We start from the raw sequence: 12552 nt of genomic DNA on the forward strand, positions 1-12552 counted from the left end.
TTGGAGGGGACTGTTTGTGGTTGTTGCAAAAAAGTGGGTGGGACAGAGAGAGACCACACATGAAGGGAGGAAGAAATAAGAAAAAATGTTCTAGTCAATCAATACAGAATAAAGTCTTTCATTTGTTTATGTTCTAATGAACGTAAAACTAAAAGACAGACAAAGACAGCTAAAAGACAGAACGGAGGAGGTGAAAGGAGTGCCGTGATGGTGAGAGCACAAAGAGAGAGAGAGAGAGAGAGAGAGAGAGAGATGGAGATAAACAAAGAATCTTGACGAGGCACCAGGTGAGAGGGCTAATCAAGTCAGAATACTAGGACCTGTAGGAGGAAGGTTACTCATAACTGGCCATTGTAAATATTCTGAGAAGTTTCCCTTTAGTGCATGTGACAGTCACAGCTGTCTGCCAGTTGAAGACGAACTTCACTTGTGGTGTACATTTACATGCTGCAGTATCAGGTAGTATTGCATTTAGCGATGTAATATGTGAAACAATACACACACACACACACACACACACACACACACGTACCACACACCACACACACACACACACTCGTCTTACTGAAAACATCACCACATCAATGATGACATTTTTCTAATCTGTTAACGTAGAGTGTCTTCTGTACAAGTCCCTGTGAATAAACTGCTACTGCAGAATGAATATAAAGCTGTGGTTTGCAGCTGCGCTCGTGTCAGAGATGCTGTTCTAGAAAATTAATCAACACCTTCTGACCAATCACAATCACAGAGCTGAATTAATAAACGCGCTGTGGTAGAATACAGTATGTAATAAGATAGGAGTCGTTAAGTAAGTGAGTAAGTGTGTCAGTTCTTCTTTAAGAGTAAAATCTGTCAACCTGCATCAGCAAAGTGGCCACGCCCTTGTGTTACACGCACACACGCGCACACACACACTACTAAAGATGGACTGAATCAAAGTCTCTAGCTGTCTTTGGTTCGTGGAGGATAAGAGAAACGTCACAATGCGGTCTGGACAGAATTTATATCTGTTTTTCCTTATTATCACCGTATTAACACTCCTCGGGTAGGTCATTATTGCTATTATTATTATTATTATTATTATTGTTGTTGTTGTTGTTGTTGTTGTTGTTGAGTGCTGGGATTTCAACTTTAGGCAGTTACTTTTTAACAGCTTTATTCTACGATTTACACTACAACAGCGTGCCCTGACTAGTAAATAAATATAACATAGTGCCATGTGTACTGTTCAAAGATCTGGAAAAAAAGTCGTATTCATCATGTAAACTTTCAGTGTCAATAAAGCCCGTCTGAACTGAGAAAACATTTTTTGGATCGAGAGAGATGCAAAGAATCCGAATAGAAAGAAATGACATTTTATCAACGTGACGTTTCCTGACCTTTAAGATATTTAAAACCCAGACTGTAAAGTATGTAGCAGCACATCCTACCAAACGAATGTTCTCCCTTCTTTACTCAATAGTGTCCTGTTGGTCTTCACTCTCCAGGTAGACATAGACGTATTAGAACTCAATTTGCATTTCCCGAGAGAATGTTTGCAAACGTTACCTCCGTGGAGACCTTGACGGTTGAAACGGCTCTCTAAACGTGTTTTGATTTTGCCCGGGTTTGTTGGGGGAAACGAAGCCGAACTGCAGGATGGGCAGCGGAGGTCCTCGCAGCATGTGGTGCGTTTCTTCAGTTCGGACAAGGACCTCGTTTCTTAGATTGTTATGTGCTTCTTGAAAAAGAGAGAGAGCCCAGTTGGTCAAATGAAACATTTTAAGTTCATTTCACAAACATAAGTTGACATAAATTAGGCTTAAGCCTAGTACTTGACCAACAGAGTCCTTGTCCTTGAAATCACTTCATATAGACTATACGGTACATGACAGGATCGAACACGTGGTATTTTAATAGCCAATGATCATGCAGGCCTTTGTTATTTCTGACTATTAAAAATGTCAAACGTTTCATTCAACGTTACAAAAACAATGTCGAAACGAAGAGACGTGCTGATAACATGTACTGTGGGGTAAACAGGCATTCAGCACGGTTTAAATATTATGATGATTATAACTTAATTAAAATGCTAAAACAAAGAGCATTAAACAAGAGAGCAGACGGGTCAAGATCAGTGGCTTCTAAGGACTATCATGTGTAGCTCAACAGAAAGAGAGAGAGAGAGAGAGAGAGAGCGATTGTTAAGTATGCTTATTGTCCCGTAATGGTTAAGGACGATGTACTTAGCGTGAGTGCAAGCAGATGGACATCAGATACATATAAAGTGTTGATAACACAAGACAATGCAAATACAATCAAAGCAAACACAGCAACAATGCCGAAAACAGTGCAACAAACACAAACTATACAAATTACACATTCAGCGCCAGACAATTACAATGTAGGAACAGAAGGTGCAAATATTACACAGGTGCAGTTTAACGTACAAATATTTATTTAGAAACGTGTGCTCCGTAGTGCACAGATACATACAGTGCTGTGGAAAAGTATTTGCTCAATCCTGATTTCTACTGTTTTTGTGTAGATCTCGTACTAAATTGTTTCAGAAATGAACACAAAATCTAATATAAAACAAAGACGACCTGAGTAAACACACACAATGCAGTTTTTAAAAGATAATGTTATTTATTGAAGCGAAAAAGTTATCCAATACTAACTGGGCCTGTGTGAAAATGTATTTGCCCACGTTGGTTATTAATTCCCCAAATGGGGTTGATAATGGGGTTCAGCTGGACTAGACACGACGAGACATGATTACTGCAAACCCTGTTCAACCACATCAAAGCTTAAATAGAACTTTTACAACAGCAGGAAGCTGGTTAAAAGTTCTTACCCAGTAACACACATGTTGAAATATGAAAGACGTCTTTGTAAAGCAACATTTCTGTAACTTCATTCACAATGTAACAGACCTCCATATTTGGATTTTAGAGTATCTGATTGTATAGAATTGTACGATTTGCGACATTATTTGTCGATATTCTTTTTAAAAATCAGTCTGTAGTGTCACATATTTATCACGATCTCATAAACTTGGTGTGTGTGAGTGTGAGTGTGTGAGTGTGTGATTGTGTGTGTGAATGTGTGAATGAGAAACAGTGTAAAGTGCTTTGATTAAAAGGTATATAAGTGCAGACCATTTACAGTCAAGCATGGTGGAGGCAGTGTGATGGTGTGGGGATGCTTTGCTGCTTCTGGGCCTGGGCAACTTGCAATAATTGCTCTCTACTTAAAGGAGAACATTCGGTCTTCAGTCCGTACGTTGAAACTCAAGCGCATCTGGATTATGCATCAACTTGGAACACTTGGATCTCAGGGAATCACACAGGACTTATCTGGGCTGGACTCGTACAGTTTACTCATGGACAGCAGGCTACACCCGATTATCTTTTCTGAAGAACAGATGAGCAGGTGCTACAGTTCTCCTTTGGCCTGAGCAGAAGCAGCACCAAAGCAGACAATTATATACTGTAGGATGTTAAGATGGAATCAATGATAGCAGAAGAAATCTGCTGCCTTTCCTGAGCTCTTTTTGTGACACAGGTGATGTGTCTGTTTAACCTGAGATCGCTTGACTGGATAATGCCAGGGTATTTGAATGGCTCAACCACATGCGTGCTCCTGGTCACAATCTATTTAGACAGGTCCTTAGAGGTGCAGTCATGTGTATATCAGGAAAAGAGTAGGTAGGAAAGGACACACCCTGGAGGTGTGCCAGTGCTGAGGCTTATGGCTCCCATCAATCACCTCTACAGTGATTGTATTAAAGGCTAAAGATAAAGTCAACAAGCAAGATCCTCACATAAGTTTGCTCAATTCAGTCCTAAGCTTCTTTGGAATGATCAAGTTTTCGGTTGAACTTTTAACCAGGAGTCTGCTGAGATTTGTTTGCAGTTAAATAAATATTGTCAATCCCTCTACTTTACATGAAGTCCCTTATGAAAAACAACATTTCTGTAACTTCACTCAGAATGTAACAGACCTCCATATTTGGATTTTAGTGTATCTGATTCTATAGAATCGTATTATTTGCGACATTATTTGTCAATATTCTTTTTAAAAATCAGTCTGTAGTGTCACATATTTATCATGGGATCATAAACTTGGTGTGTGTGTATGTTTTATTCATCAGGATCAGTTACGTCAGCTACACATCCTCCTGGTTCAGGTAAGAAATACACACTCACTCACACCCACCCACACAGGTGAGCGTGAGCAGCCGTATGTGTGTGTGTGTGTGTGTGTGTGTGTGTGTGTGTGTGTGTGTGTTTCATTTCTAGGAAATCAGCCATTTCCAGGTCCGTACTCCTTAATTGTACTCTAAATGAATTATAATGCTTCTACCTTTTGAAACATGGCAACTGCAGTAAACTTTCACAAACACATTAAGAGCACCTCCATGACCTTAACCTACTTTAAACCCATCTGTGTTTCGGCAATGCTGAACTGCCCCTACGTGTGAACGAGTGTACGGACGTATATGCGTTCTGCCCTGTGACCTTGACCTGGATGAGGCTCAAGGTGTACGAATGTATTTATAATCAGTGTGTGATGACCCACGTGTGATGTTGTGTGTTTGCAGAGATGTGTGGGAGTGCAGACTGACTGTGTGAGTACCCAAACTCTTATAAACACGTTTACCTTTATCGTTATACGTCTATACGGTGCAGCCGCTCAGGTTTATATTCACCGGGGTTATTAGTTTTCCAATTTAACCGGTTTGTTACAGGTTTTTCACACATGAATGGGTAACAACTGTTGGTCTATTCATCTTTCAGGGAAGAAAAAAAACATGGTAATACAGACCTAATCTTTCCTACAGGGTGAGAACACACACACACACACACACACACACACACACACACACACACACACACACACACACACACACACACACAGACTCCTCTCTCTCTGTCGAGCTGAACATGTGCGTCTCCTCTTCTTTGACGTGCTGGTTGCTGTGATGCTGTGGTTGATATGGCTTATCTGGAATCACATTTACATTTATTCATTTAGCAGTGTTTTTTATTCAAAGCGACATACAAATGAGAAAATATGAGGAAATTACCTCGCTGATCTACTTCCTCCACCTTTGACTGAGAGTGATGTGTTTTTACGATTAAGACTGACGCTGGAGTTAATCCCACTTGCTGATGATCTCAAGACTTTCCTGATTTTCCTCAGAGAGATTTTCCTTCACCACGGTCGCCTCAGGCTCGCTCATTAAGACTCGAAACTGCATCCAGATTTCAGTAAAGCTGCTTTATTGTTAAACGTGTTATAGAAATAACAATCGATTCGTTAAATAAGGAATAAAACACGAGTTACCACCCTGAAGTGGATCATTTTACAATAAACCTCGTGTTTTATTCCTCTTATTCGACAATTAAACATTGCTGTGGAATAAAGGAATAATAATAATAATAATAATAATAATAATAATAATAATAATATATACTTCACTACTTTCCTACTAGGATTGCATGCGCTCAGCCCAGTGTGAGTAATAGGTGAGTAAACGTGTGCGCATAACAACAGAACAGACCTCAGCTTTTTTCCTTTAATGTGTCACCTGTCCGTACCTACCAATATACTGTAAATTAAGTGAAAGCTAAAGTGTGTGTGTATGTGTGTGTGTGTGTGTGTGTGTGTGTGTGTTGTCAGTCGGCCAGATGTCTCCACAACGACCCCGTGGTTAGCTCCAATTGTGTGGGAGGGTACATATGATTTGACGGTGATTGACAACATCTACAAACAACAGAACATCACCGTGGCAGTCACCGTCTTCGCTCTGGGGAAGTAGGTCTTGACACTTGACACACACAAAGCATTGTGGGTAATGGTATGTGATAAAATGTTAAAAAATTTAAACACGTTTGCCAGCGAGGCTCTAACGGTGATGACACTAAACGGGTACCTAAGTGGTGCGACAGAAAACTGTTTGCCCTGTCGTCGGAAAATCACAAATTTGATCCCCGACTATGCCACAGCTATCCATGTCCTGGTGCCAAGGGAGCAAAATTGGCCATGCTCTCTGGGTGGGAGGGGCATCATGTCTCTACCCTGTCAATCAAAGCAGCCCTAATCAATCATGTCTCCATCATGTCTGTCAGTATGCAGAAGAGGGCAAATAGCACTTTAGTTCCATCAAAAACCTCGGTAATGAATCCCTTCTATGACTAACTGAATATGTTCCTGCAGGTACGTACGCTTCCTGAAGGACTTCCTAGAATCTGCAGAGCAGCACTTCATGGTGGGCTACCGAGTGCATTATTACCTGTTTACCGATCGTCCGGACGAGGTTCCCGCGGTAACGTTGGGGGAAGGACGTCAGTTGACCGTGATAAAAACAGAAACCTCGAACCGCTGGCAGGAAATCTCACTGCGCAGGATGGAGAGAATCGAGAAGCTCATCGAGAAGGAACTCACCGACAAGGCAGACTACATATTCAGTCTCGACGTCGACTCCAAATTCTACGCTCACTGGGGGGCGGAGTCTCTGGGCGACCTTGTCGGCGTGCTGCATGCCTGGTTTTTTGGAAAATCTCGGGAACAGTTCACGTACGAGCGGCGTCCTGAATCTCAGGCCTTCATACCTTTAGAAGAAGGAGACTACTACTACGGAGGTGCCGTGATCGGAGGACGCCTCGACAAAGTGCACCAGCTGGTGAAGACGTGCCGCATGCAGCTGGATGTGGACCGAGCCAATCACATTGAAGCGGTATGGCAGGAGGAGTCTCACCTGAACAAGTACTTCCTGTACAATAAGCCCAGCAAGGCGCTCTCACCTGAATACCTGTGGGACGACACAAAAGGGAAACCCAGCTACATGAAAGTGGTGCGTTTCTCTCAGGTGGTCAAGAAGTACGCCGACATCCGACCCAACCCTTAAAGCACACTGTACTGTAATGGGTTTCTCAGGAAAGATAAATGAACTAACACCATTAACTCTATCACCATCATCTCACAGGTTTCAACCACAGACTACACCAAGGTCTTCCATCAGGAAATGTTTGGTTACCCTACATTATAAGACATGTTGATGATAATATTAATAAATTGTGTTTTCCTGGATTTTTAGGTCCTAATTATGTTTGTAAGTTACACAAATGCAATAAAGACAATTCTTAAAGGAAATCTAACTCCATGTCTTCAAACTTCAGGACAGGAACCATGGTGCAGTAGTTGCTCTTCTTAAATATACATTCTCTTTTATCTACCTCATTTAAATATGATTGTTCTTGTGGAACAATGTACATCACTCTTTACAGACCTGAAATACTCAGCACACGTTGTTGACGTCCACTGACCGTTTCACAAAAAGAAAATGGTGTCGTTAAGATTATCCAAAAAAACAATATTGCCAAAGACCTTCCTGTTTTTAAGTGACATGTTCAGGCTTTGTAGCATGAGATCAGAATCCCTTACTATTGAAAAACCTCTGCAAGAGTGTCGACATTACATCATCAATAAGCGATTAATTCTGATCGAGGTCGTGTGGATCCAAAGCCTATCCCGGGAACACTGGATACGGGGCAGGAATACACCCTGGATGGGACACCAGTCCATCACAGGGCACCACGCACTCATATTTACAACTAGGGGCATTTTAGTGTAGATAATCCACTTACTGACATGTATTTGGCAAACCAGAGAAAAGCTAAATATACACGATGACAGAGTAAAAACAGTTTGCCATGTTATACAGGGATGGGAGGGGGGACATTTATTTTCCAGCACACGAAGAGTGACTTCACATGTTGTTGTAAGGTTCTAACAGAAAAGCAAATTAATCTCAAATAAACGGTTACTGTTGTTTTATTGGAAATGATGATTGTGTGCTGTGAAAGTGAAAGCACCTTTTACTACTAGTAATAATTAATCTATTATATAGCCAAAATAAATAAAGAATTAAAACAAACTTTAAAATGTTGTGTTTTGGGTATAGTTCTTCGGTTCGTCTGTCGGCGATAGTATTCCTGTTACACCACCACGATCTGTGAACGATTACAAATATTAAAAATGTATTAATGAAGGACTTTTGAACTGTTTATGGTTACAGATCTTGTGTGAGACTCGAGTCTTCAGGACAGACGAGTTTACACGGTCCTGTATCTCCGGTCCTATATTAGTAACATAACAACTGAGTTTGTTCTGTTTTTGAGGACTTGAAGAGAAACGCCTGTTTCACGCATGATTTGCTTGCAGGACTTATCCTGGTAGGATTACAGTTTCCCTCCACTGTAAATAAAAGGCCAGAACCTGTTCCAGCATCACGATGCCCCGTGCACATAGTGACCTCCCCAAAGACGTGTCGCGCTATGGTTGGAACAGGGCTCAAATTGAGAGTAGACATTCAGAGCTATTGATTCTTTAAACAATGAATTGAACAGGACACACCTGGGCAGCACGAAACACCTGTCAGTCACTTGTTTCAATATTTTTCCCCACTTGACAAAATGAGTGAGGTTCAAACCAAAAGGTCTCGTGTTCTAAGTTGCTCACAGATTTAAATATGAGGAAACGAAAGCTGAAAGTCTGATCTACTGTGTCATACTCGTCTTTTGATCTCAACCCCAAATGTCTTTGCTGAATAAATAAATAAATAAATAGACAATATTTCAGATTTTTTTTACTTACTAATATAAATGTGGAATGTAGAACATTATAAAGGAATTTTCATCAATAATAGTTTAAATTTAAACCAGGAAGTTTTATAACTAACCCTGTAGATGATATTATAGCAATATCAGATCAACGATTAGAACGTTTTTCTCCCCTTACAGAGACTGAACTAGCTTCATTAATCTCTTCAGCAAAATCATCAACTTGCATATTAGATCCTGTACCTACATGTTTCTTTAAACAGATTTGTCCTGGAGTAATTGTACCTCTTCTAAATATAATCAATTCTTCCCTTAGCACTGGCTATGTACCTAAATCACTTAAATTAGCAGTTATTAAACCCCTGATTAAAAAACCTGACCTCGACCCCTCTCAATTGTCCAGCTATAGACCGATATCAAATCTCCCCTTCACCTCCAAGATATTAGAAAAGGTTGTACACAGCAGTTATGCTCGTACCTACATAGGAGCAACATTCATGAAATGTACCAGTCAGGATTTAGACCTCATCATAGCACAGAGACAGCGTTAGTTAAAGTAGTAAATGACCGTCTACTGACCTCTGATCAGGGTTGTGTCTCGCTGCTTGTGCTACTTGACCTTAGTGCAGCTTTTGATGCTATAGATCATACTATTCTCCTTGATAGATTAGAAAATGTTGTTGGCATTAAGGGAACAGTCCTCTCCTGCCTCAGGTCTTATTTGACTGATTGTTATCAGTTCGCAGATGTAAATGGAGACTTCTCCATGCATACCTGTCATGAAATAAGGTTTAGGACGGATGCAATCGCAGTTAAGAGGCAAGGGGTCAGACGATCAACATACAGGCATAAACGAGGCAAGGCAAGAATCGAAGACGAGTAACAAGAAACCAAATTAAAAAACCATGAATAAATACGAGGAACAAGGTACAACCGCTTGGTAAATGACAGAGATAATAACAATTGAGCATATTACTTCGCAAAGACATTGTGAATGAGCAGTCTCTTTTATAGTATGGTGTGACTGTGAGTGTGATTGGGAACAGGTGTGTCTGAATAGTGTTCTGGAGAAGGTGAACATGTGTGTGTGGGAAGTGTAGTACATGGCAGCCATGTTTGTAGGCCACAGTCTAGATTACTGTAATGTCTTACTGTCTGGATGTTCCAGTAGGAGCATAAACAAACTCCAGTTGCAGCTGCTAGAGTCCTAACTAGATCCAGAAGATACGACCACATCACCCCGATCTTATCCACACTGCATTGGCTCCCAGTGAAATCTCACACTGATTATAAAACACTATTATTAACTTATAAAGCACTAAATGGTCTTGTGCCACAGTATCTAAGTGAACTTTTGGTTTTCTATGATCCGCCACGCCTACTTAGATCAAAAGGTGCGGGCTATTTGTCGGTACCTCAAATAGCGAAGGCTACAGCAGGGGGAAGAACTTTCTCTTATAGAGCACCACAGTTATGGAACAGTTATGGTTATGGTCATACATTATCAATGGGACTGAGCTTCTCCGAGGGTTAAGGTCTAGAATCATCCTTCACACACACACACAGACACACACGCATGCACATACACACGCATGCATACACACACATGCAAACACACACACACACACACACACACACATACACACACGCATACACACATGCACACACACACGCATGCATACACACACACAGACACACACACACACGCAGATGACGGACTGAAAGACAGTCTTTGGTACGTGGAGGTCAGGAGAAACGTCAAAATGCGGTTTTTACAGAATTTATATCTGTTTTTCCTTATTATTGCCGGTTCACTCCTCGGGTATATTATTATTATTATTATTATTATTATTATTATTTTATTATTATTATTATTATTATTATTATTATTATTGTCACAATCTCGCCGGCAGATGGCGCTGTGGCGACAACGTGCACGAGCGGCTTCAGAGTGCGCACATGCACGTGCTTGAAGTGCGCATGGACGCTAAAACTGTGTCAAGTGTAGCCAGCTGTCCGCAGTTAAGAGAATGGTGACTAATTATTTAAACCCCTCCTGTTGCTGTGCACATCGCGTGGCATTAAGTTAAAGTAGAGATGGACTAATGGAGAAAGGACAAACAGAGAAGAAGACCGAATAAATAATGGTGCCAGGTTGTGATGTTGCCATGCTCTGTCTGTTTCCTTAGTTTATGCCTTGTTAAGAGTGTTTATGCCATGCCAGAGTTGAGTGTTTATGCTATGCCTAGTTGAGTGTTTATGCCATGCCTTGGTTAAGAGTGTTTATGTCATGTCAATGTTAAGAGCGGGTATGCCATGCCATAGTTAAGAGTGTTCCTGTCTTTGTTTAATGAGTATTCATTCCTAAGTTAAAGGAGTGTTCTTCTTCTGATTACATGATGTGTTCATGCCATAGTTGGGTGTGTTCATGTCATAGTTATGAGTGTTTCCTGCCATAGTTAGAGGAGTGTTTCCTGCCATAATTAGAGGAGTGTTTCATGCTTGAGTTAATTGAGTGTTTCATGTCTGGGTCTAAGTTTGGTGCTTCCATCCTTAGTTCTAGTTAAAGGAGAAATGTTTAATTTAGTTAAATGTGGTAGAGTTTCCACACCTTGTTTAAGTTTCCTGTTCTTTGCTTGAGTTCGAGTTTTATGTTTAGACCTTGTTTCCCGCCTCCTCGTGTGTTGACTTAAGTGACAGATAAAGACTGTACTCCTGCGATTACTTCCTGTCTTGAGTCCTGTGTCGTAACTATTATTATTGTTGTTACACTGAGTGCTGGTATTTCAACTTTAGGCAGTTACTTTTTAAAGGTTTATTCCAGAGAACTACAACAGCATGCCCTGCCTTTTAAATAAATATAATAATGCCATGTTTGTAACACACACTTATACACTTATCCTCTATACACTTGTCCTCTATACACTTGTCCTCTATACACTTGTCCTCTATACACTTGTCCTCTATACACTTGTCCTCTATACACTTATACTCTATACACTTATACTCTAATACAGTGGTTCCCAAACTTTTCCAGGGCAAGGCCCCCCAAATGGCATTAACATTTGACCGAGGCCCCCCTTTTGCAAGATGTCTTTAAAACACATTAAAAATACAGACTTCTGAATATATCCCCCTTTTTTTATTACTAATTACATATTTACATTACATTAGGAATTGATTCTCTGTGTGTGTGGTTGTCTGAGAGTGAGAAAGAGAAAACATACTAGTGGGAGGGATGGGCTTGGTGGCTCCAACACAGTTTGTCAAGCCTGGGCTTTATTTCTGTCAGTGCCATACGCATGTCATTGTCCACATGTAGACGTGCTCTGTGTTTTGTTTTAAGTATTTTTAAAGTGGAAAAGCCAGACTCACACAAGTAAGTTGTTGCAAAAGGGAGAAGGCATTTCAGAGCCCTCTCAGCCAGGGCAGGATAGTCTTTTCTTACATGCAGCCGGTAGTTAGGAAGGGAAACGGACTCAAATTTCATTTTTAAATCGCATGAATTTGTCATGTCAAACAGTTCCTCCTGTGCCTTTAAATCGAGACTTGCACCTACACCAGAAGCAAAGGGGTTCCTAACCCAGTTAAGATGTGTGTTTTCAAGGTCTGGGAAATAGACTCTGAAATATCCCTGTAGGTGCTGAAGGTGGGACTGGATCAGTGGAGAGATGGTGCCCAACTCTCCAGATGATAGGAGCTCTTGGTGAAGTAATGGAAACATTTCTGTAATTCCCTCTTGGAGCTTGTTTGACCATAGCACTATCTTCTTCGAAAAAGCACGCACTTTGTCTTGCACATGCAATAGGTAGGTGTCACGCCCTTGCATGCTTTGATTCAGTACACTTAGATGGTGGAAAATATCTGACATGTATGCAAGTTTACGAGTCCAGGCTGCATTTGTAAAACGGTCTGCCAGCTGATGCTTTTCACATGAGAG

General features: G+C 40.8%; 1 protein-coding gene across 1 annotated transcript; it reads left to right on the forward strand.

Moving 5' to 3' along the window:
- The first annotated feature begins 867 nt into the window (after window positions 1-867).
- Window positions 868-8096, forward strand: LOC128603462 (histo-blood group ABO system transferase-like). The gene is made up of 7 exons (XM_053617894.1): window positions 868-1048; window positions 4139-4174; window positions 4589-4615; window positions 4785-4829; window positions 5484-5516; window positions 5671-5805; window positions 6208-8096. Exons 1-7 carry the CDS (start codon window positions 987-989, stop codon window positions 6896-6898), a joined length of 1029 nt encoding a protein of 342 aa, XP_053473869.1. The 5' UTR covers window positions 868-986; the 3' UTR covers window positions 6899-8096.
- The last annotated feature ends 4456 nt before the right edge of the window (window positions 8097-12552 follow it).

The sequence above is a fragment of the Ictalurus furcatus genome, chromosome 28 (genome assembly GCF_023375685.1).
Source record: "Ictalurus furcatus strain D&B chromosome 28, Billie_1.0, whole genome shotgun sequence".
NCBI classification, from domain to species: domain Eukaryota; kingdom Metazoa; phylum Chordata; class Actinopteri; order Siluriformes; family Ictaluridae; genus Ictalurus; species Ictalurus furcatus.